General features: G+C 45.0%; 1 protein-coding gene and 1 pseudogene across 9 annotated transcripts; one reads left to right on the top strand and one right to left on the bottom strand.

Moving 5' to 3' along the window:
* Positions 1-917: 917 nt before the first annotated feature.
* Positions 918-14,295, bottom strand: IDNK (IDNK gluconokinase). Of its 9 annotated transcripts, none has more exons than XM_045469403.1 (5): positions 14,115-14,295; positions 8,707-8,737; positions 8,181-8,267; positions 3,477-3,520; positions 918-1,613 (listed from the first exon to the last, which is right to left on the bottom strand). In XM_045469403.1, the coding sequence occupies exons 1-5, from the start codon at positions 14,162-14,164 to the stop codon at positions 1,268-1,270; spliced, it is 558 nt and encodes a 185-aa protein (XP_045325359.1). In that variant the 5' UTR covers positions 14,165-14,295; the 3' UTR covers positions 918-1,267. The 9 variants fall into 9 exon arrangements, with proteins under 9 accessions (XP_045325359.1, XP_045325362.1, XP_045325365.1 ...); XM_045469406.1 differs by having other exon boundaries at positions 8,181-8,263; positions 14,115-14,293; XM_045469409.1 differs by having other exon boundaries at positions 8,181-8,263; positions 14,152-14,289.
* Positions 14,296-21,053: 6,758 nt separating this feature from the next.
* LOC123593494 lies at positions 21,054-22,185 on the top strand (annotated as a pseudogene).
* Positions 22,186-24,999: the final 2,814 nt, after the last annotated feature.

Raw genomic sequence — 24,999 nt, 5'->3', positions numbered from 1 at the left:
CTGAGAGCCAGAGCTTTGCATCCTCAAACCCTGCAGAGTGCCCATCCCAGTACCCAGTGTGGGCTCACTGAGTACAGTGGACTGAGTCTTTCCTCTGTGACTAGGGGTGACTCTCAGCCAGCCTGAGCATGTTGACTGGCCGACTTGAAGGACCCTGAATAATGAGGACTGAAGTCAGGCAGGAGATGCCTTTCAGATATCCAGGCAGAGAGGAAGATCTGAGGTTTCACATGTTCCTTAAGCAAAGTCTGCCTACCCAGGAGGGCCCTTTCAGTCTCCTGGCATGCCAAGCACATATTCTACTTGTAGTTCCCAAGACAGACTGCATGCCCTTGTGAAAAAAACTAGATAACTGGTTCCAAAACTCATTTTCTGGCCAGAGCTGATCAGTGGCCCGTAGAGTAGCTGGATCCTGTGGCCTCGGTCAGGATAGAGGGATAAGGGAGCCTCTTTCTGGAGTCTCTGGGGGACAGGCTGAAACTCAGCCTGTGCTGGCCAGATTGCAGCTGCCCTCCCCGGGGCCCAGAATGCACCCTGCACAGCCTCACCTAGCTCAGCTGCTCCTGACACATTCCTGACCTTCGGGAAGGTTCATTTCATCTCTTGGCCACAGCAGCTCTGGTGTTCCTTCCTCACCCTAGAGTCCACTGCTGATGGTTTTTGCAGTGGAAAAGCAGGTGGCTGACACCAGCCTGGTCTCATGGTGTCTCCATAAAATGAATGGGGACAGTTGGGGCACTGAGTTCCATGCTTCATCCATCGAAGTTCCACCTTTGCAACTTTTTATATCCATGAAGCTTATGTGCTTTTTATTTATCTTGGGAGAGAGGATTAGCAGATGGTCTGATGTGACTTGATGGTGAGCGGTCAATTTTGTACATTTCTGCTCCTGGGACCAATTTCCAGGGGATGCCAAGGATAGCCAAGTTTCATTTATTTGTCCAAATATAGGCATGATCAAGAATGTTCTAAATAAGGTCGTGATTTACAGCATTGATTATAGAATTCCCTCTGATCATATTTGAATTTCTGTGAAGCTTTACTTTCAAAGTTCCCTCCTGTCTCCTCCCAGTGTGCCAGAGCACAATTACAAGAGTACCACAGATTCTTCAAATCATACCCAAACACACATGTCTCAGTACACTATGGTTTGTTCACCTTAAGAATTTAGAATACAGTATTGACAAAGATACTAGAACATAGTTTGAGTTGGGATAGAAATTTCTGCCTGATTGTTCCAGACCACTGATCTGAAACAGTTTTCATGTTATCTTAGAGTTCCCATAATTGTAGCAATTATCTCTGAAAGATTTTTGTCCACATTGATTTGGATGAAATTTTCTGGATCTGATGGGGGCTCCAGAGTATCAAACTGGGACTGCAGTAACTCAGGGGGCATAAAATGTCCTTTTCTTTTGAGTAAGCGTCCAGAGATGACCTCAAACGACCCACTCAGATAGACCACGAGGAGCTTCACCTCAGCTGGCTGTTTGTCCTTCCGCATCTGCTCACACTTCAGAGGTCCACCATCTTTTCCTCGTATTAAGATGTCTCTGTACACTTTCTTCAGAGCTGAACAGGCTAGAACCACATGCTGTCCGGAGGCTACATCTCTGTTAAAAAGTTGGGGGGGGGGGGGGTAACTAAAGAATAAGGTCATTTAAAATAATTGGTGTCAATTCCAGGTTAAGGACTCCAGTCCTAACTTCTCTGGCCAGCGGGAAGCATTACAAAATGGTGGTCAAGTATCAGGCAGTCCTGGCTTTGAGGTAAAGATCTTCCACTAGTGAACTGAGCCATCCTGGGCAGTTTACCTCCCTGAGCGTCAGTTCATCGTCTGTTAGATGGGACTACTTAGAGTACCTGTCCATAGAAGTGTGGGGAGGAAAAGTTTATCAAGGTGCCCAGTACACAGAAGTGCTTGGTAGGTGTCAGTGTAGGATGTGGCTCAGCCACAGCATGTGGACATGGTGGCTGCCGGTGGGTACCAGTACCACACACACCTCGGTTCTCCACAGGTGTTCACAGTGACTTGAAGTTCACAGCTGGCTCCTCCCCATCCCTGCTCTACAATATGCTGGAAGAGTCTGGTAAAGTTACCAGTACAGAGCTGGAGAAAGGAGAAAAGGGAGTATCAGACTGTATGTGGTCAAGGTGAGCAGGATATGAGAAGCTTACGGGGATGTGTTAAGAAAAAAATCTGAGCCAGAAATAGAGGCAGAGTGACAAGCACCAAAGAGGGAAAGCCGGCGTGCTCGGAGACTGCACAAGTAAGTGAGCCCCACGTCCACCCAGCTGCGGTGTGCCCCTGTCCGTGGTCAGGAGAGGCAGTCATTTTGGGGCTGGGAAGGGACTCAAGTAGAGGTGAAGGGTAAACCCCGGCTTGGGCACTTAGAATGTTTGCTTCCCAACTGAGAATTCTGAAGAGGTCTGCTTTCGCTCTATGGCCAGTGACACTTGAGACCCAGTGGATGGAGTGTATCATCAGCAACGAACTTCTATGAACTCCTATCTGAGCCTTCTGGCTCTTCCCACCCACAAGCCGTGGGTAGGAGCTTGTCTTTTCTGGGTCTGGATATCTGATCTCTGCTCTCCTGAGGATCTTCCATTTCTGTGTACATCACAGGTCAGTGTATTCGATCTCTGACGAGTCTATTTATGTTATAGAGACCCAAGTGGTGGGAGTTCTCAAACTCTGAATCCCTAAACTCCTAAACTCTAATAAGCCCATGCAAGACAGGGTTTGCCAGCTACGTCAGTGCGGTATGAAAAAGTAAACTGAATTTTTCATCTTAAGTATATTCTAATTGCATATGGTGCAGATGATTTAGGTTTGTAAAATAGGAAATTTCGTCCTCATTTTAGAAAGCAAGATTTATAAGCCATTCCCTGCCTTTTCTTTCTCCTCTACATCCCAACCAGGATTCCCAGGGGCCAGGTCCACGGATGAGTGGAGGGGACCTCGTTTGCTGCGAAGCATGATATAGAGCAGGACGATTTAGGCCTCCAATCCTGGTGACCAATTATCTGTTGACTTACAAATGACCCTAGGTTTTCCCTGCTTGGCCATAGCTTGAAATGGTGGTGATGTGGCTGTAACAGTGGCAGCACTGCTTACCCCCTTGTGAGCACTTCCTGCGTTTTTAGAGACTGTTCTAAGTGCCACCCATGCCTCATCTCAATTCTCACAATAATCTGTGAGTAGGAACTATATTTATCCCCATTTTCAAATGAAGAAATGGGCTTATGGAAGCCAAGTGACTGCCAAGATTCCCAGATTGTGGAACTGTCTAGAAGCTGTCTCTAGAACCCAACTAAATTAGACGTCTCTGGTTGATTAAAATCATTGTTGGTTACTTGACAGAAGTGCACTCCATTACTGGGATCCTTTATCATCAGTCAGTAGTGATTTCAAGAGTGTATTTTCCCCCCTCTACTTTCTGATGAGTTTTCTTTAAGGCCTGATGCTCTCTTACCTTAGTAAGATGTCATGTAAGTTGCAGAGCCATGGAATCCTGTCCTGAAATTAAAGCAGACACAAAGTGTCTTTTTCAGGTACTGTTTATTTGTACAGAAACATAGTTAATGGTGATCATCAGTGTTAAAGTCCAGAGAGAACTTAGTGGTTTTGAGAAATAAGCCACATGCAAGGCTGTGGTGTGGGGTCAAGTCACTGGGTGGTTCCACACAGCAACATTATGATGGGATTAGTGCTCATTGAAGAAGAGACTAGGGAGCTAATGTGTGCTCTCTCTCTTCTGTGCCACAACCCCTCATACCCCCCTGCACCTGCAAGCCAGGAAGAGGGCCCTCACCAAGAGCCTGACCATGCCAGCATCTTGATCTTGGACTTCCAGCCTCCAGAACTGTGGGAACTAAATGTCTTTTGTTTAAGACTCCAGTTGGTGGTATTTTGTTACAGTGGTCCAAGCTGACCAAAACTCATCTGAAAAACCATCTGGGCCCGGGGCCTTTTTTTTTGAGAGGAGATCTCTGATTACAGATTCAACTTTTTTAATGAGCATTGTGTTATATTCAGGTTTTCTATTCTTTCTTTCTTTTTGAGAGAGAGCACACATGTACACATGACTGGGGGAGGGGAGGAGAGAGAGAGAATCTTAAGCAGGCTCAGTGCTCCCTCAGTACAGAGCCCAGTGTGGGGCTTGATCTCAAGACCTTGAGATCATGACCTGAGTCAAAATCAAATCAAGAGTCAGAAGCGAATGAGCCACCCAAGGCACCCCAGGTTTTCTATTCTTGATTCAGTTTTGGTATTTGAAATGGCAGGAAGAGACTACACATATAATTAGATCTCTGGACCCTCCTGATTTTTTTTCTTTTTCTTTCTCTTTTTCTTTCTTTTTTTTTTTTTTTTTTTTTTTTTTGAGAGGGTGCCTGTGCAAGAGCGAGGGAGGGGCAGAGGGAAAAGGAGAGAGACTCCCAAACAGGCTCTGCACTCAGCATGGAGCCCAACACAGCACTCAGTCTCACAACTGTGAGATCATGACCTGAGCTGAAATCAAGAATTGGATGTTCAACTGACTGAGCCACCCAGGTGCCCCAGGACCCTCTTGATACTTAAGCCAAATGCAGCATCAGTAAGATCATGTTTCCATTTGGGAAGAAAAAGAATAGTCTCTGCCACCAGATCACTGCCCTTCAAGCCCATTTTGCCACAGTAATTTATATTTTTCTATGAAATGGTCTAATTTTATCTAAGTCTTCAAATTTACTAACATCGGTTTGTTCACAGCCCTCTTTTCATCCCTACTCTTTTAAAAAATATATTTATTTTGAGGGAGAGAGAGTGAGCATGAGGCGGGGAGTCAAGGGGACAGAGAGAGAGGGAGAGAGAGAATCCCAAGCAGCTCTGTGCTGTCAGTATGGCTCCTGACTCAGGGCTTTATCCCACGAACCATGAGATCATGACCTCTGCCAAAATCAAGAGTCAGATGCTGAACCGACAGAGCCACCGAGGTGCCCCCCAAATTTCTATACAGGGCAAATATTACATTTATAATCGGGAAGTTTTTTTCTCAAAAAAACCCTCGTTTGGGGCACGTCTTCGTTTCGGCTCAGGTCATAATCTCACGGTTGTGAGGTCAAGCCCTATGTTGCACTCAGCGCTGGGTGTGGAGCCTGTTTGGGATTCTCTCTCCCTCACCCTATGCCCCTACCCCTCTCGCGCTCGCTCTCTCTCTTTCTCAAGGGAAAAAAAAAAATTCCTCCTTCAACAGACTTTGAAGTCGTAAGTGTCACTGTGGGCTGCCAGGACAGCACAGGCCTGGCACATAGAGAAGACTGAGAGCTTGCAAATACTTCACCATCACTCTCCTACTAACATCCTATCACAGCCTGGGTGGCATATCTCTCTCTAGACCAGCACTGTCCACTAGAGCTTTCTGTCATGATCGAAGTGTTCTCTGTGCTGTCTGGGTGGTAGGCACTGGCCACATGTGGCTATTGAACACTTGAAATGTGGCAGTGTAACCCAAGAACTGGAGTTCACATTTTATTTCGTATTAATTTATATCTAAATAGCCATACAGAGCCCTTGGAATATTCGACTCAGGTTCTTTCTATTCAAACCTCAGCCCTCCAAGCACAAAACCAAGCCTTCCTGAGACTCTTCCCCAGAGGAACCTGAACCTCTGTCCCGACTTTCCACTTGATCCTCATCTCGGTATCTCGGGGGCGGGGCTGGTTGCTAGGTGACCAGGAGGGGCCACTGGTGTCAGCCCAGCTCTGACCTACACCTTCATTCTCGGCTGGGCTGTCGTTAAAAATGTGAACCATCTGCTGTTCTAGCTCTTTCTCTCCCTGACAGAAAGTCTAAAGTCTGGCCAACTTGTATGGTTTCTTCTCAATATATTTAGCAAGTCATTATGTTTCGTCCAGGAACTCATAACCTTTTCTTCTGTACAATAAACTCTTCTGAATGCTACTCCCTCCCCCCACCCACACTGCCCACCTAACAAGCCTCACTTGTGGACGAGAGAGAGGCTCTTTAAGTGCCATTTTAGAATCCATCCATTTGGGTTGTTTTACTTCGTTCTTTAGCTTAACTTTTACTTGCACTCACCAAGGAGAAAAATAATGCTGGCGCAGTCCCATTTTACACACTGTAGAAATGGTCTGTGTTATACCTACAAGACTGTGTAGATAGATTAGCAACAATAAGTAAGTGATAACTTACTGAATGCTTTGTGCACTTCACTGTGACTATTTTTTTTTTTAGTATTACCTTTTAATCCTCCCAAGAACCCAATGAAATGGGTCCTGTTTACCATCCCTACTTCACAGGAGGAAAATGAGGCACAGAGAGACTGAGCCACTTGCCAAAGGCCACACAAGCTGAGTGGTGGAGACAGGTTGTCTGCACTGTGTCCATCATCTCTAGTGTCATGCCATTATTATGCTTCCATTGTGACTCTGAATCTCTTTTATGGTTCCCTCCTCCTGTCTTCTCAAGTCAAATGTTGCAAATCTCATTTAAAATTTTTTTTAAATATTTATTTATTTTTGGGAGACAGAGTGCAAGCAGGGGAGGGGCAGAGAGAGAGAGGGAGACACAGAACCTGAAACAGGCTCCAGGCTCCAAGATGTCAGCACAGAGCCTGACACGGGGCTCGAACCCACGAAGTGTGGCATCATGACCTGGGCTGAAGTCGGATGCTCAACCGACTGAGCCACCCAGGCGCCCCGCAAGTTTCACTTTGATGGTTCCAAGTTTGAATCTTTGCCAGCTCAAGTCACACTCCCTGAAACAGAGAGTGACCCGGTCCCTCAAGGCGGGACAAAGGGCAGACAGTGAGATAGAGGCTGCATGGCTGGGGCCAAGGTCACTGAAAGTGAAAATGTTGGTGTCGGTCTTTGGCCAGTTCCACTCTGTTCCCGCCCTTTGGACACACCTGCCCTGTGAGCCTGGCGGGGGGCCCTGCTCTCAGCTGCTGCGGGGACCTGGCCCTCACATCTCACCTGGGCTACAGCTGGTTATACCAGTGAGTCCACAGTTAGTACGTCTGCTTTGAGAGGGACCCTTAGGAAGTGGTCTCGTGACAGTGCATAAAGGAATGAGGTTACTATTCATTCATTCCTTCTCTCCTTCGTTTGTTCACTTACAACTGTGCCACAAGTATTTTCTGACATTTACTGTGTGTCTGGCCTTGGGGGTTTATAATGGTTAACAGGCCACAGTCCTTGCCCTTTCAGAAGGAAAATCTAGTCGTAGAGAGAAATATTAATCAAGTTCTCACACCATCAAATGCCAAGTTGCAAATGGGACCAGGGCAGTGGGGGCTGTGGTGTTGCAAGAGTTTGTATTACAGGAGGTCTGCCCTTAGTAGGTCCAGGAGAGCTTCCCTGAAGAGGTGGCATGGGAGCGGAGCTGTGAATATGAGCAGGGTTAACAGAAGAGGGGACAGCAGTGCATTCCAGACAGAACTGCAGATACAAGGGCCCTGCAGGGAAGAGCGTAGCAGTAGAAGTGACTGAAAGGGGCCAGGATTGGGGCGCCTGGCTGGCTCAGGTGGTTTCGGCTCAGGTCATGATCTCCCGGGTTTGTGAGTTCAAGCCCCACCTCGGGCTCTGAGCTGAGCAAGGAGCCTGCTTGAGTTTCTATCTCCCTCTCTCTCTGCTCCTCTCCCCCACTCATGCTCTCTCTCAAAAGAAAGAAATAAACATTAAAAAAAGAAGAAGAAAGGGGCCAAGGTGGCTCTGGTGGAGAGAGAGAGGGTGGGCACACTCCCACAGGAGTGGGGCATATTGTGGCCTTTAGGTTTTGACCCTGAGATGGGTGGGAAACTTCCAAAGGGCTGGATTTGGATCTGTAGTGATCACTCTGGCTTTAGGGTACATAAGAGTCTGGTGACGGTGACCCTGGGGAGAGAGGATGAAGGCACAGGTCTGGGGCACAGGAGGGCCTCTGCCCTCTCAGGAATGTAATCTGCAGATTAAAAGCCTGCAACAAAGTGTCCTGGCAGGGTGGTATCGTCCTGACTCTGCGTTCAGAGAGAAGTTCAGGGCCAAAGCTGACACATGCAGGACCCCCGTGTGCCTGGCTTTGGAGCACTGTGCGCGGGTCCCCTCATGCAGGAACTCTCCCACGCCAGGTGCTGCGAGATCTCCACCCCTGGCCCCTGGCTGGAGCATCTGTGTTGGAAACAGATGGCAAACATTACCTGGTCATTCAGCGGGATCCCTTTTTCCATCTTCATTCGATTTTCCTCCGGGTGATAGTCATCTGCATCGTAGAATTTCCAACCTAACTTTAAGAACAAAGTGAAACAGTGTGTGTGGCAGGCAGTGTGGCCCATGTGACAACCATCACTAATACCGCCCGGCAGGTGTGGAAATGAGCCTGCACCCTTTTCCTCACCAGCAGCCCAAGGACCACCCTCCCCCCAACCCCCGCCCCGCCGGCCTCCCCTCCACCTGCTGCTCCCCACCCCTGGGGTGGGGGGAGGGAAGAAGCAGGAAGGCCCTGATGCCACGTCACTATCCCAGCTCCCAGGGCTGCTGCTCCTTTCATTCATCACTATTGGTGATCACCATAGAGAAAAACAGAATTGCTCCATTGGGTTTCACAAGCCATGCCCATGGTTTGTTTGACAAACCCCAACAGGCCAGAAGAAAGGGCGCGTAAGGGAGAGAAGCAAAGAGACAGCACAATGGGGCTGGAAATTGGGAGGCATCAGAACAGGTTACCTCGGATGCCAACAGGGAGCCCACGGTAGATCTGTGGAGAGGACACAGAGGTTCAGGTGACTGCCCTTCCCAACCCGCATGTGCCTCCCACCATGCAGGGGTGCCCTGGGACACAGGCGGCTGCCCCGCTGTGTTGAAACCCACTAACTTTATGATTCTGAAGCAGTGACAGTAATGTTCTTGACCCTGGAGTCTAGAGCATGACATTAGTTTCCTCCAGGAATTTAAATGATGTAATTGGGGCACTGGGGTGGCTCAGTCAAACATCTGGCTCTTGACTTTGGCTCAGGTCATGATCTCATGGTTCATGAATTCAAGTCCCACATTGGGATCCATGCAGACAGTACAGAACCTGCTTGGGATTCTCTTCCCCTCCCTGCTTGTGCTTTCTTTCTCTCTCAAGATAGATAAATAAACTTAAAAAAATATTGGTGGGGGGGGGGGGTGGCGCCTGGGTGGATCAGTTGATTATGCATCCAACTTTGGCTCAGGTCATGATCTCATAGTTTGTGAGTTCGAGCCCCGCGTTGGGCTCTGTGCTGACAACTCAGAGCCTGGACCCTGCTTCTGATTCTGTGTCTCCCTTTTTCTCTGCCCCTCCCCTGCTTGTGCTCTGTCTCTCTCTCTCAAAAATAAATAAACATAAAAAAAACCACCCTTTTTTTTAAAATTGGGGTGCCTGGGTGGCTCAGTCCATTGAGCGTCTGACTTTGGCTCAGGTCACCATCTCACAGTTCGTGAGTTTGGGCCCCACGTCGGGCTCTGTGCTGATAGCTCAGAGCCTGGATCCTGCTTTGGGTTCTGTCTTCCCCTCTCTCTGCCCCTCCCCCGTTCACACTCTGTCTCTGTCTCTCAAAAATGAATAAACGTTAAATTAAAAAAAACCTTTAAATGACATAATTACTGATTACCACTAATTTTCTTTTCCAAAAAGCAATACAGTAAAACCTTGGGTTATAAGTAAATTGCTCTGCGAGTGTTCCGCAAGACGAGCAAACATTTCTAATAAATTTTAACTTGATAAACCTGCGATGTCTTGTGCAATCCTAGTAGTACGTGATGCTAAATATCACATGATCACAACTGAACCAATTGTTCTAGAAATTTGCTTTGATATACAAGTGCTTTGGATTATAAGCATGTTTCTGGAACGAATTATGCTCAAAAACCAAGGTTTTACTGTATATAAGATCTCATTAAACTGAAGTTCTTTCTGAAGCTTTTTGGTCCCTGTTCTATAGATAATTATATTTTGAGAAAAAGTACTGAATAAAGATAAGATTCTACTGAGGATATTGGAAGGAGGGGTCTGACGGGGGGTGGGTGTGGGGCAGGGTTTCAACCTCCCAGGACAAGGTTCAAGGAGCTCATAAAAGCATTAACACCTTGTCTGGGGGTTAACAGAGACACACTCTTAAAATTTGGGATGAGAATCACCAGTACTCATTCAACCCTGGAGGGAAATGTCCTCTGTGCAGCGCATCTGAATAGGCCCCGCTAGAACCCTACCAGGCAGCACTCTTGGTGAGAATGGCTTGGGTCTCAGCACCTAATGTCTGGCCACCGTCTCCCTCCGGCCACTAAATAGCCATGTGCATCTGTGCAAGTTGGCCTCCAAACCCTTTTCATCACCTGCAAAACAGGGGAACTGAGCTACATTTATCCACTCACTACTCATTTCATTCAGCCAGTGCTTACTGAGCACCTACTAGTCCCCAGGATATGGTTGGCGCACTGCCATGTGCTCCCAGCCACCCTGAGGCTTGTGGTCTAGTGCCCTGGGGTCAGGGTGCAGGCTGGCAGACAGTTCATGATAACTCAAGTCCCTTCTTGCCCTCAATTTCTAATCCGCTGCCCAAATGCCAGTCATTGTAGGACCACCTTCAGAATTTTGATTTTATCCTCCTACTGTGTCCTCATGCCCTCCCTCCGAAGTTTTGCATCCCTTCTCTACAGTTATTTACTCGGTTTGTTTAAAGTTTTGTTTATTTAAGTAATCTCCACAACACAACATGTGGCTTCAACTCATGACCCTAGGTCAAGAGTTGTATGCTCTTTGGACTGAACCAGCCAGGTGCCCCTACTTGATGTTTTTTTTTTTTTATTTAATTGCTTCATTTTTTTAAAGTTAAGTGAATGTGTTAAAGAAGGAAACTTTTTTCCTTCCTACCAGAAGCCATCATTACTTGCCTTAAATGGAAGGTAACCAAAAAGATGTATACAATTAAAATAAGACTCTGCTCACATTCTAGCTGGATTCCAGGGTTCTGTCTCTCTTTTGTTACGAAGGTATCAAAAGGAGGTGTTAGAGATACATGTGTGCCCAACTGAGACCTGCTCCCCGATGTAACCAAAGGATTGATGAGGACTGGGACTTGTCCCACTAGGTTCACTGTGCTGAAGCCCGCACAGGGTGACATTGCAGCCTACTGGCGACTAACTCCACAGCCAGAGAAGCCGGAGCTGTGCATAACGGAAGTCACACTTAGGACTAAGATTAGCCAGGAATGAACACGTCAGCCACCACTCACAATTTAAAAGAAGAGCTAACTAGATTTGGGTGTAGACTGGTAGGGAGGAGATAGAAGGAAAAGGAAAAGTCTACTGTCTACTGCTCTATCCAAACCTAAACCAGAGAACAGCTGGACTCAAAGCGGTCAGGGACAGGGACTCCCCAGCAGGAATAAGTCACAGTGCTTGGCTCAGAGCTAAGACTCACGGGAGTAAGCATTACTCAGGCTGGGACCCAAAGGTCTCCAAGCGAGTTGGTGTACATCAGGATTAAGGAGACTGAAAACAAAAACCAGTAGGACAGTGGCGGTAGGTGGGGGCACAGATTAAATGCAAAAGATATTCAGAGGGCCCGAGCTCATGTCATCAACAGAAGGAAACCTGGAAAGAAGCAGAGGGTGGCTTCACGAAGGCTGTTAACATATAAACAAAACTAACATTGCCGCCTACTCAAATAGTTCCGTTCATTCATTTGTTAATTCATTCATGCATTAGGTCAGCAAATATTTACTAAGCATCTACTACACGCCAGGCATTGTTATAGACACATAAGTCAGTAAACAAAAAGGAAAAAACAGATCCCTTACATCCAGATAGGGGAGGGAGAGGCAATAAACATAGTAAATAAGTAAAATTAATACTTGACATTACTTTGTTTTAACAATGGCTTAACTGAAATCTTTCTGGCTTGAGACTATTGTTTTCTTGAGCCATTTTTTTCCTTGTAAATGTTATAGAGTGTAATTTAAAATTTTGCAAGGCCCTATCAGGGGCTCAGAAAAGTCACCAAAGAACTCAGTGTTGCTACATCCATTGATCAACATAATCAATTCTCATCTCGTTTTATTACTTGGTCTATCACCATCAGAGGACTCAGGGTTCAGGCCTTGACCAGCATCTTTATCTTTACTCACTCCCTTGGTGATCTCAACATCTATGTCTTTAAATATATCTGTGTACCAAGGATCCCTACATTTATTTCTAAAGTTCTTCTCCTGAACTCTGGACCTTATACCCAATCAACCACTTGACAAATCCACTTGGATGACTGATAGGCAGTTCACCACATCCCACATTGAGCTCCTGATATATTTTTCCCTAAACCTGCTCTGCTTACTGCTTCCCCATCAGTCAATAGCAACCCCCTTCCTTCCAATTACGCAAGCCAAAAATCTTGAAGTCATCCTTAACATCTCTCTCCCTCTCTCATACCCCACATCCAGTCCATCAACACATCCTTCTGGTTCTACCTTCAGAATATCTCCAGCATATGATCACTTCTCTTCACCTTCGTTGTTTCTGTGACCTCATCTCCCATCATTCAGATGCAATGGCTTCCCTGGTAGTCCACCAAGAAACCAAGCCTCCTGGGCTTTGTGCTTGCCATTCTGCCTGCCTAAAATGATCTTTCCCTAGCTGTCCATCAGGCTTAGTCTCCCACTTCTTGTGGGTCTTGTGCAAAATACCACTGCCTCAGAGGAGCCTTCCCTCACTGTCCTGCCTGCTGTTCTTTGTTCTACTGTCTATTTTCCCCTGGCCCACTGACCACTGCTGGCACGCTAGGTACAAGTATTTTTTCAGTTACTGTCTGTTTCCCATACTAGAATGTGAACTCTTTGAGGGCAGGGATTTTATCTGTCCTATTCAATATATATCAGTGACACAGGGTCAGGATTGAGCTCTATAAATATTTACTGAATGCATGAATATTATAACCACATAAGTCAGATGGTTCAGCCACCAGCCTCCCAATCTAATCCAAGGCAGAGAGGGGTACATGAATTGCCCAAGTTCACACAACCAGGCAGCTGTGTGATCTCTGGCTCTAGACACCCACTTCGTCACACCACAATAGCAGTGTTACATTCTTCTTCAAATCATGCAACAGCTAAGGACTTTCTGACTCCCTGTTTTATTTTAATTTTATTTCAAGAACCCCCAAATTAATTTCTCAGGATACCAGGCTAAAAACGCCACAATAATTTTGAAAACCTAAACTTTCCTACCTGGAGCAAGAAAGAGTCTTTAATATATACTTGACCACACAAGCAGTTCCTGGTTGAGAAAATTCTAGGAGGGTATTATAAGGCCTTTGAAGCTATAATAATTCACTTGATTAAGATCTGTCTTCTGCTGCCTGGGGCGGAATGCTGCCGTAGCTGCCTTTTCCGGTAAAAAGCAAGGTAGAGTTTGGTCTAATCAGGAAGCCAAAGTCTAGCTCACAGTCCCCACGTTGGCCAGACCGGGCTAGGCAGAGGCTTTGTGGCATCCGGTGTACCTCCTTGCAAACCCTTGGGGGTTTTGTGAGGCCTTATTAACACTGACTCCTTCCGGTTTAAGCTGATAAACGCTGATCACAGAACAGAGAAAACAGACCAGGAGGTGAAATTCTCTTCCTAAAATCCAATCACAAAAGTCCAGCACCTCTCAGGAGGGAGCTGCTGCTCCAGATCTGACCAAGATCTGTGGGAGACTGGGACCCTGTGTAGGGAGAGGTTTGTCCCTGTGCTTTGGGCCTTTTTCTGACCGGAGGCTCCCAAACTCGGGCACTTGTGACTGCAGGAGCCATTGCGGGTGGCGCCCCAGCAGGTGCCTCTTTATAAAGGGCTTTCGCCAAGAGCCTCTCGATTTATAGGCGGAGAACCCTGGTCTCGGATGTGGTCCCCGGCCAGCAACCCCCCCCGCCCCCGGGGGCGGGCAGGTTGGAGGGTGGGGAGAGGGAGCAGGTGCCCCGGGCCTCCGCTTCCTCATCGGCAAAGGGAAGCGGGGGGCTCCCGAGAAGCCTGCGTCCCCCGCGGGTCCGGCACGGTGACTCAGGCTCTGGCCTCCGCCGCGCGCGCCGCCTCCTCCAGTGCGCCCCCCGCGCCCCCCACGCCCCCCGGCCCTCCTGGACCTACTTCCCCGAGCCGCTCACGCCCATCACCAGCAGCGCACCCGGCGCAGCCATGACCCGGATGCCGGCCCCTTCCCGCCGCCTTCCGGGGCCCGTCCGCCCTGCCTCCCCGGCCACTTAGAACCGAGCGGCCCGCGGGCCGGGGAACCCTGTCCCCCGCCCCCGCCGCACGGCTCCGCCTCTCCCACCGCCCGGCTCTGTGCCCCGCCCCCGCCCCCGCCCTCGCCAAGTGGCTCTGCCTTGCCCCGCCCCTCCTCCGCCCCGCCCCGCCCCCGCCGCATGGCTCCGCCTCCTCGAAACAATAAAGCTGACATAGAGCGCTTATCTAATGAGTGTTTCAATAGCCCTGCACTAACTTTGTTTCATTCCTACTTAGCTAGAGTGGGTGTTCCTGGATAGGCGTTGTATAGATGAAGAAATCGAGACTTGGAGAGGAGGCACCTCCTTTTCATGGTTTTGAAGATGTCATATTTTTGAGATGGCAGTACTCCCCAAATTGATCTACCAATTCAGCGCATCTCCATCAAAATCCCAGCTGACTTCTTGCAGAAATTGACAACCTGATCCTAAAATTCGTATGGACACTCAAAGGATATAGATAGAAACAATCTTGAAAAGGAAGAACAAAGTTGGAGAATTCACACTTTCCATTTACAAAACATGCTATAGCTATATACTCATAAAAACCAATGTGGTACTGGCATAAGGATACTCATATAGACCAGTGACTAGATCTGACAGTCTAGGAATAAATCCATATACTCAATGGAAACTGATTTCTAGCAAGGGTGCCAGGACAATGCAATGTGGAAAGAATAGCCTTCTCAACAAATGATGCTGGGACAACTGGATATCCACATGAATAAGAATGAAGTTGAACCCCTACCTCAACCATATACAAAATTTACTCAAAATAGATCAGAGACTTAAATGTAAAAGCTAAAACTCCAAAAGCTGTTAGAAGAAAACATAAGCATAAATCTTCGTGAACTTGGAAGAGGGAATGGTTTCTTAGATCTGGCCCCTAAAACACAAGAAATAAAAGAAAAAAAGATAAATTGGACTTCATCAAAATTAAAAGCTTTGTGCTGCAAAGGGCACCATTAGGGAAGTGAAAAGACAACCCACAGAATGACAGAAACTTTTTCCAAGTCACATATCTGATAAGAGGCTTGGATTTAGAAGATATGAAGAAAACTTACAACTCAACAATAAAAAGACAAATAACCCCATTAAAAAGTGGACAAAAGATCTTAATAGACCTTTCTCTGAAAAAGATATACGAATGGAAAATAAACACATGAAAATAAGCTCCACATATTAGCCACGAAGGAAATGCAAATTAAAATGACATTAAGATACCACTTCATGCCCACTAGCATGACTATAATCAAGACTGATGGGGCGCCTGAGTGGCTCAGTGGGTTAAGCATCTGACTTTGGCTGAGGTCATGATCTCATGGTTCATGAGTTTGAGCCCTGCATCCGGCTCTGCGATGACAGCTCAGAGCCTAGAGCCTGTTTCAGATTCTGCGTCTCCCTCTTTCTCTGCCCCTCCCCTGCTCATGCTCTGTGTATGTCTTTCTCAGAAATAAATAAATATTAAAGAAAAGGACATGCCCAGCAGACAGCCTACCCCTGCTTGACTCTCAGCAGATTTGGCTCTGGGTTTGTGAGAACAGTGAGGGCCAGCAGTGTTGGGTCATCTGGAAACAGCTCTCCAGACCAGAAAGCCCCTGCATACATGGCCACTGGCCTCAGAAACAGCCAAAGGAGGCACTTAAGAGGAGCCTGAGAGCACCCTCCTGTTTTTCTGTAGCAACCGTCTCAAACTTTCTGGTCTCTACTCTAATATCAGACCGCCCTCCACCCACAGCCTCCTTCGCTGTCTACAGATGACTGAATTATTTTCCCTATTGTCAGAGACTGAAGAAACCTCTGCTCCCCCCCACCCCCGCCACCATTGCATTAAGATGGTGTTGCAACAAAGTATTTGGTCTTAGGGCTCTTTCACTCTTAGAAATTATTATTTAAAAAAAAAAAAAAAAACTTTTTAATGTTTATTTACATTTGACAGAGAGAGAGAAAGAGAAAGTGTGTGAGCAGGGGAGGGACAGAGAGAGATGGACACAGAATCCAAAACAGGTTCCAGGCTCTGAGCTGTCAGCACAGAGCCCAGTGTAGGGCTTGAACCCACGAACTGTGAGATCATGACCTGAGCCGAAATCAGATGCTCAACCCACTGAGCCACCCAGGTGCCCCTCACTCTTAGAAATTATTGAGGACTCCAAAGAGCTTTTGTATGTAAGGATGGTATCTATTGATATTAACTGCATTAAAAATTACCACTGAGAAATTTAAAAATATTTATTAATTTGTTTAAAAATGAAAATAATTTGGGGCACCTGGGTGGCTCAGTCGGTTGAGCGTCGGACTTCGGCTCAGGGCATGATCTCACGGTTTGTGAGTTCAAGCCCCACATGGGGCTCACTGCTGTCAGCTCAGAGCCTGCTTCGGGTCCTCTGTCCCCACTTTCTCTGCCCCTCTCCTGCTCACACACACACATCCTCTCAGAAATGAATAAACATTTTTAAAAAATTAAAAAAATGAAAATGAAAATAATAAGCCCATTACATGCTAACATAAATTTTAAGAAAAATGTTTTCTGAAACTAAAATTATCAATGACAAGGATGACATTATTTTATATTTTTGCAAACCTCTTTCATGTCTGGCTTCACAGATCACTGTTCAATAGAATACCTGCTTCTGTATTCAATCAATATGTTGTTCTTGTTTGAAGTATATGAAGAAAATATGGCCTCACATGGAAATGCATTAGAAATGGTGGGTGGGGTGGAGGTGGGGCTATTTTGCAATCTTTTAAGAGAGCTGTCCGTATTCTTCTTTAATATATTGAAACTTGATAAGTGGGAGTTTCTTAAAGTCTAGTAGCAATGTGGAATCTGAAACCATACAAATGAGCTTTTTGTATTCTCTTACATTAAAATCCCTCCACCCGTCTTACACTTTCTTTTTTTTAATATTTTTTTAACGTTTATTTATTTTTGAGACAGGGAGAGACAGAGCATGAATGGGGGAGGGTCAGAGAGAGAGGGAGACACAGAATCTGAAACAGGCCCCAGGCTCTGAGCTGTCAGCACAGAGCCAGACGTGGTGCTCGAACTCACGGACCGAGAGAGATCAAGACCTGAGTTGAAGTCGGATGCTTAACCAACTGAGCTACCAGGGGCCCCACCCGTCTTACCCTTTCAATGGATCTTTTACCCATGCAATGGTTTTGTAACATTATGCGCTGATTATTTAGAAAATATTAGTTCACGAATGCAAATTGTCCAGATGTTGACACACTTCACTATAAAATATACTTAAAAATTACCTTTGTAAGATCACCATTGATCTCATTAGAAAAATGTTTATTTAGAAAAGTCGTTAAGTCTTGGGACGCTCTCAAACTCCCAAGGTACTCCAGGGTTTTGTGAGGCTCACTTTGAGAACTGCTGTTCTAAGAGCTGATTATTAACTACTGATGAGGTGGTTAGCTTCTGTTCTAATTACCTTTTCTAAACAAGGTTGAATTCAAGAATATGGGGTTTGTAATTTTATTTCCACAATTTACTTTGTTAAAGTCCGATGCTACTCTTATCTGTGACCGTGGGAGCCTTACCTGTATCTTTAACATATGATACCATAGCAAGGGCTCAAAATACACATGCTGAATGACCAGCTAGGAGGAAAGAAGGTAGGAACGCTGAAAGGAGGAAGGGGGAGTGGGAGGAAGGGGGAAGGGATCCCAGCTCTGATCCCTCACTGACAGGGACAGACATAGACTTCAAGTAAAGCCTGACCCCTAGTGGAACTGGTTTATTGGATGAGCCCGACTGAGAAGGTTGCAAACAAAGCAATTTTATTATTCCTCACCTCGACCCCCTCAAGTCCATTCTGTTAGCTTGTTTTTCTCTGTCCCTATGTGAAATTCTGAGCACATCCCATAGCATTCCTACTCGTCGTGGAATCAACACTCTCCTAATAAAGGATTTGATTCCTGGCTTTATAAGTCCATAAAATTGATTTCTATTTGTCTCTTCAGGGTCGATTAGTCCAGGAGACGTAATTTTGGTGCAAACTCACAATAGGTAACAAATGTGAAAGTATTTTGTTACCTATACATTTCTGTTATAAAGTGTTAGTTTCTTGGGGCACCTGGGTGTCTCAGGCCTTTGTGCATCTGACTGTTTTGGCTCAGGTCATGATCTCACAGTAGATGAGTTGGAGCCCTGCATTGGGCTCTGCCCAGACAGTGTGGAGCCTGATTGGCATTCTCTCTCTCTCCGTTTCTCCCTCTGCCCCTCCTGTTCTCTCTCTCTCTCTCTCTCTCTCTAAATAAATGAATAAACTTTAAAAAATTGAAATACAATCAACATATAACATTGTGTGTGCGTGTGTGTGTGTATAAAATACATTTATATATTACAATACAATTACCATTATAGCCTTAGCTAACACCTCCATCATGTCACATAATTACCATCTCTTTTTTGTGGTGGGAACAATTAAGATCTAGTCTCTTAGCAACTTTGAAGTTTATAATACAGTATTGTTGTCTGTGAGCACTGTGCTGTGCATTCGATCTCCAGGACTTATTTATCTACTAGTTGCAAGTAGGCATACTTTAACATCTCCCCAGTTCCCTGGCTTGTTAGTTTCTATTACTCTGAGACTGATGTATAGGTCCCAGAGCTAATTTATGTATTCCTGATTTACAATTCAGCTCATTCTAGTCAGTTTCCCCAAACCTGACAAAACACATTATTAATCAGAAGATTGCTTGGTGGGCATGGATTCAGAATGAAAAAGTATTGAAGGGGCTGAGTAGATATTTACCACAAGCTGTGAAGAGTCTAATGAGCCCTAGTTGGTTACTCTGTATTGTGCACTATTTCCTGTGCGGAATCACTGGAGACTGTGTATTTGTAGCTCGTCTTCATGCCCTTCCTCCATTTTCTATTGGTCGTTTCTTTTTCTTACTGTGTTGTAAAAGCCTCTTTGTGTATTATTTGTAATATGTTTTCCAATTTGCCTTTCATTGCTTTATTTATAGTATTTTCTTTTTGACCTGGTGGAGCTTAAGATTTTTATCTAATGTATTTTCTGAAATGTTTTTTTTTTTTTTTGAGTGAAACTAGAAATCATGGCACTTTTATATAATATGCTTCAATATTTTGATATTTATCTCTGTCATATCAACTAGGAATCACTTTACCAGCAGAAAAATGTTTTATGCATATCAGAAAAGTTACACAATTGGGGCGCCTGAGTGACTCAGTCGGTTGAGTGTTGGGCTCTTGATGTTGATTTAGGTCATGATCTCACCGTTCATGAGTTGGAGCCCCGCTTTGGGCTCTCTGCTGTCAGCTCAGAGCCTGCTTTGGATCCTCTGTCTCCCTCTCTCTCTCTCTCAAAAATAAATAAGCATTTAAAAAACTTGCACAATTAAGATTTAGTGAATATTGTGTTGTCAGTTTATCATTTTAATCATTTACTGCTAGTTTACAGACAAGATTAGCATGTATCAAAAAGTGAAAGAAAATGTGTGGGAGAAAATCTTGAGAAAATTCCATTCGTAAACTTTAATTCTGTGGGTCGGTGAAATGTGAATTGCCAGTGTATGATTTTAGTTGGCCCATCTTATGGGAAAATGAGTATTCCTTGTGAACATCGTTTGCAAAACTCTATGTCATAATTCTAATTTTTTTCTCTTTGTAGGGCCTCTAACGAGTATCCAAGAAACAATATGAAGCCCAAATTTTCAGGTAATTAAAACATATATTTGTCACAAAATTTAAAATAATAAATATAAAGCTGAATCCTTAAAAATTAATGTTAATGGTTTCATATTGATGGGAGGGATGGCATCTTTTGATATCTTTCATGAGGTATCTATATACAACTCTGTGAAAAGCTTAGGTTCTAGGTCAAGTTCAATACCTGGTTGGTTTATTTCCTCAGACTTGACTTCTGTGGATTTAGAAAATGCAGATTCACAGCGAAGAGTCAGGGTGGTGGCCGGTGCTGTGGGTTCTGTCAGATGGTTCTGGATCGCACAGATTTGGTGGGCGGAGCTCCCTGGTGACTGCATTCAGATGGCAGCCCAACCAGCTGGTCCATATTTGGTGCCATGGAGAAGGATCCTACTCCAGTCCAGCTTCATTCAGTTCTGGAAAGTTATTCTTCATGTTCGACAAGCATCTGCATGTGGTGTGACAATATGCCCAACAACATGCCATTGATTTTATTCTGAAACAAATGAAGAAACATTAACTGTGGCGACAGAGCCCAACTTCACAATTCGTTGTTTGCACATGTCCCTTATTCTTAAGATATTCCAATAGCATTTTTTTTTTTTTTTGCATTGAAACTTGAGAAATTTTAGCCCTGAAGGAATGGGTAAGACAATAAACCTGAGGACTATTAAACAGGCCAACTGAAATGATAAAAACAATCCTTACTTTGCATTATTGGTATCATAAAATGATGTTTGTTTTTGAAAAGTGTTATGCCTCAGTTAATTCATAAACAGTATAATCGGTATAATGAAATACAAAATCAGTTTTTGATGGCACTTCAAATGAAATTGGTTCCTCATCCTCAGTCCAAAGTGACCTGAAAGAAAACCAAAACCAAGTTTTCTAAATCATGCATCTCAGTAAGAAAAATGTTAGTTTCTCTGTTCTCTTGCAGGATATGTCATTCACGGAGCTACCATGAATGGATGAAGAACGATCTCAGGGCACCTGGGTGGGTGGCTTAGCCGGTTGCGCGTCCAACTTCGGCTCAGGTCATGAACTCGAGGTTCGTGATTTCGAGTTCCGTGTTGGGCTCTGTGCTGAGAGCTCAGAGCCTGGAGCCTGCGTCCAATTCTATGTCTCCCTCTCTCTCTCTCTGCCCCTCTCCCTGTCATGCTCTGTCTCTCTCAAAAGTAAATAAAGATTAAAAAAATTAAAAACAAAAAGAACTATCTCAACCTTGGACACACCACTTAAATTTGGGGAGCTTAGTTCCTTCTAACTAATGGGAGAATACTTGTTCAATCTACTGCCCAGTGTTGAAGCAGAAAGCATTTGTAAACTGCAAAATGCTATAGAAACGCTGAAAGAAAGGCATATATTAGTTACTGATTTAGAAGAAAATTGTTCGATTGTTAATTCTATTCCTATCTTAGCTACTATATTACCTATTGCCATGTTACTTATAGTAATATACACTATATATTACAGTAGTATACCCTACTATATTATATTACTATATATTACCATAGTACATATTACTATTGACTCATCAAGAATAACACGCTACTGAGGTGAAAATACTCCAAGATTAAACAGAATCTTTGAAGTGTATGTGGAACTTTCTAAAAAATATTACTGTGAAGAATATAAGAGGATGGGCGCCCTGTGGCGGCCGGTGCACGGATTGGACTCCACTTGCTTGGGCACCGTGTTCTGCTTCCTCTGCAACCTTGTCTCACAAACCCAGTACGGCTGAGATTGAGAAATTCGTCAAATCGAAATTGAAGGCAACAGAAACGCAAGAGAAAAGCCCACCGCCTTCCAAAGAAACCAGCGAATAGGAGAAGCGAGCAGGTGGATCGTAATGAGGCGAGCGCCACCAATATGCACGGTACCTTCCACAGGCATTGCATGTACTTCTTGTAGCTGTTTAACTTTGTAAGATGCAAAGAGTTTGGATCGAGTGTAAGTGACTGTGCTACCCCTTTTCACATGGAAGAATCGAGAACCACTGACAGCAAGCCACCCCTGGCTCTCCCATCTGCCAGCTGGCTGGTGGGGAAGGAAGAGAGCCTACACGTCGGTGAAGCAAGAAGTTGGTGGCACCACAGTGAAGTTTAAAGTAAAAACCAAGCTGGTCCAAGGTGTCCTACTGGCTGCAAAACGCAGTTTCCTCACTGCCATTTTGTTGTTGTTCAAACGATCTTAATTATTGGAATGCATAATTTTTACTATGCAAATAAAAAGTTATAAAACGTGAAAAAAATGTAATAGGATGCCTGTGAGAATTGTGGTTTAATATTACATTTCAAGTTTGTGAAGTCTATGTAAACAAAATGCTTGGATCACATTGTCTTCTGAAACGACCACACTATCAAAGACCGCTTGGTAGAACTTCGGAGATCACCTATGCATGTGGATGGTATTTGCAACCCCACGGAAATGGAATGGAAGCTGTCTCCAGTGCGGACACAAAATGGGAGACTTCTTGACTGCCCTGACTGTCAACCTGGGTAATAAGACTTCTACTAGCCCATCAGTCTACCATACAGCATTTTCCATGCTTCTGGTAACCTCGGTGTATCCTCTCTCTTTTATTTTTTTAATTTATTTTTTATTTGAGAGAGAGAGTGTATGAGCAGAGGGGAGGGGCAGAGAGAGAGAGAGAGAGAGAGAGAGAGAGAGAGAATCTTTTTTTTTTTTTTTTTTTTATTTAAAAAAAAAATTTTTTTTTTTCAACGTTTATTTATTTTTGGGACAGAGAGAGACAGAGTATGAACGGGGGAGGGGCAGAGAGAGAGGGAGACACAGAATCGGAAACAGGCTCCAGGCTCTGAGCCATCAGCCCAGAGCCTGATGCGGGGCTCAAACTCACGGACCGCTAGATCATGACCTGGCTGAAGTCGGACGCTTAACCGACTGCGCCACCCAGGCGCCCCGAGAGAGAGAATCTTAAGCAGGCTCCACACTCAACGAGGAGCCCAACTTGGAGCTCGATCCCCCTACCCTGGGATCATGACCTGAGCCGAGTCGGATGCTCAACTGACTCAGCCACCCCGGTGCCCCCTTCTCTCTTTTATTATTTTTTTTTAATTTTTTTTTTATTAACGTTTATTTATTTTTGAGACAGAGAGAGAGACAGAGCATGAACGGGGGAGGAGCAGAGAGAGAGGGAGACACAGAATCGGAAGCAGACTCCAGGCTCTGAGCCATCAGCCGAGAGCCTGACGCGGGGCTCGAACTCATGGACCGCGAGATCGCAAAATCGTGACCTGAGCTGAAGTCGGATGCTTAACCCACTGAGCCACCCAGGCGCCCCCCCCCTTCTCTCTTTTAAACAGAGTTGGATGTTTCAAGTCAGAAGCATTATAGTATTAATAGTATTAATTATCATTTTATGGCTGGAAGAAATTAGATGAAAGGTGAAGACATTCCCAAGGTCATAGAGCAAGTGTGATTCCCACGTCAGTTGAACTCGGTTCCTATACTTGGGTGTGGAGTGATGTGTGTCAGGTGGAACAAGCGGCTTTTCCCTTTTTAAATTTACAGGGAACTCAGTTTATTTTACATGTTCTTTCTTGGTTTTGTCTCTGGATTTCTGGCCTTTATCATTTGACTGTAAAACCAGGCATCTGAACCAGACTTCTCATGTTTTAACCTTACACAAAATGGCAAAAAGCCATGGAATGGGAACCTGCCACTAGCATGACCTTCAGGTTGAAAGGAAGAGTAAAGCATCCGTGACTGAGTAAAAGTGAGTGGAACATGAATCATCCGAAAAGACTGCTCAGCCTCGGATGAACTAGCATAGTGTTGATTCAGTAACCCATATTCCCTGCTTAGCCCATTAGCTGGCGTTAGTTACATAGCATGTTAAGTAACCTGGATCTTGCGTATAAAAACACTTCATTTAAAATTTGTGCTTCTTTAGTTGTGTGTGGGAGGTACATTGTCATAAGTACATAAAAACAAGGGGATAGACTGGGGCGCCTGGGTGCTCAGTGGGTTAAGCGTTCCACTTTGGCTCAGGTCACGATCTCGCAGTTCGGGAGTTTGAGCCCCGCATTGGGCTCTGTGCTGACAGCTCAGAGCCTGGAGCCTGCTTCAGATTCTGTGTCTCCCTCTCTCGCTGCTCCTCCCCCTCTTGCTCTCTCTCTATTTCAAAAATAAGTAAGCATAAAAAAAAAGAAAGAAAGAATAAGGGTGTAGATGTTGAGAGTGAAGTAGAAAGGAAAAAAAATCCCGTCTCATAAATGTGATTCTGATGATTCAAGGAGAGCAGTTAAAAAGTTTCTGGCAGGGGCACCTGGGTGGTTCAGTCAGTTAAGCATCCCACCTTGGCCTAGGTCATGATCTCACAGCTCATGAGTTCGAGCCCAGTGTTAGGCTCTGTGCTAACAGCTCAGAGCCTAGAGCCTAGAGCCCAGAGCCTGCTTTGGATTCTGTGTCTCGCTTGCTCTCTGCCGCTTTCCCATTCTGTCTCTCTGGGTGGTTCAGTCAGGTAAAGGTATGACTTCCGCTCAGGTCATGATCTCACAGTTCATGGGTTCGAGCCCCACCTTGGGCTCTGCACTGACCGTGCGGAGCCTGCTTGTGATCTCCCTCCACTTCTCTCTGCCCCTCTCAACTTGCTCTCTCTCAAAATAAATAAACTTAAAAAAAAAAATATATATATATATATGTATATATATATATATATATAAAGTTTTGCCAATCTTACTTAGGAAGAAAGGAAACCTAAGAAGAATGATCACTCCAATCCTGAATATTTATGGACATCCAAGCCAGGTGATTGAATTTCCTCTTACCCTCCCTGGCTGGTTGTAAATACCTCCTCTCTCTCCTGAGTGGCAGGGATGGTATGGGACAGATTCCAAATGAAACCACCAGTTTCTTTCAACTTGAGATCAGGAAGCACACTAAGCAAATTTGTGAAAAGATAAGCTAGTCTTTCTTGTCTTTACTTTAACAACAAATTACACATAATTAAAAAATATTCACACAACATAAAATTGGCCATCTTAACCCTTTCTAAATGTACAGTTCAGCAGTATTGGGTACATTCACACTGCTGTGCAAC

The sequence above is a fragment of the Leopardus geoffroyi genome, chromosome D4 (assembly GCF_018350155.1).
Source record: "Leopardus geoffroyi isolate Oge1 chromosome D4, O.geoffroyi_Oge1_pat1.0, whole genome shotgun sequence".
Taxonomy (NCBI): domain Eukaryota; kingdom Metazoa; phylum Chordata; class Mammalia; order Carnivora; family Felidae; genus Leopardus; species Leopardus geoffroyi.
This window is presented reverse-complemented; position numbering and strand designations above follow the sequence as displayed.

Bases quoted from the DNA above. Each gene is read 5' to 3' on its own strand.
- IDNK (XM_045469403.1), bottom strand. From the start codon at position 14,164: ATGGCTGCGCCGGGTGCGCTGCTGGTGATGGGCGTGAGCGGCTCGGGG. The intron at 8,738-14,114 runs GTAGGTCCAGGA...TCCTCTCCACAG, and splicing joins GGCGTGAGCGGCTCGGGGAA to ATCTACCGTGGGCTCCCTGT. The intron at 3,521-8,180 runs GTAATGTTTGCC...CTTTAATTTCAG, and splicing joins GGATCCCGCTGAATGACCAG to GACAGGATTCCATGGCTCTG.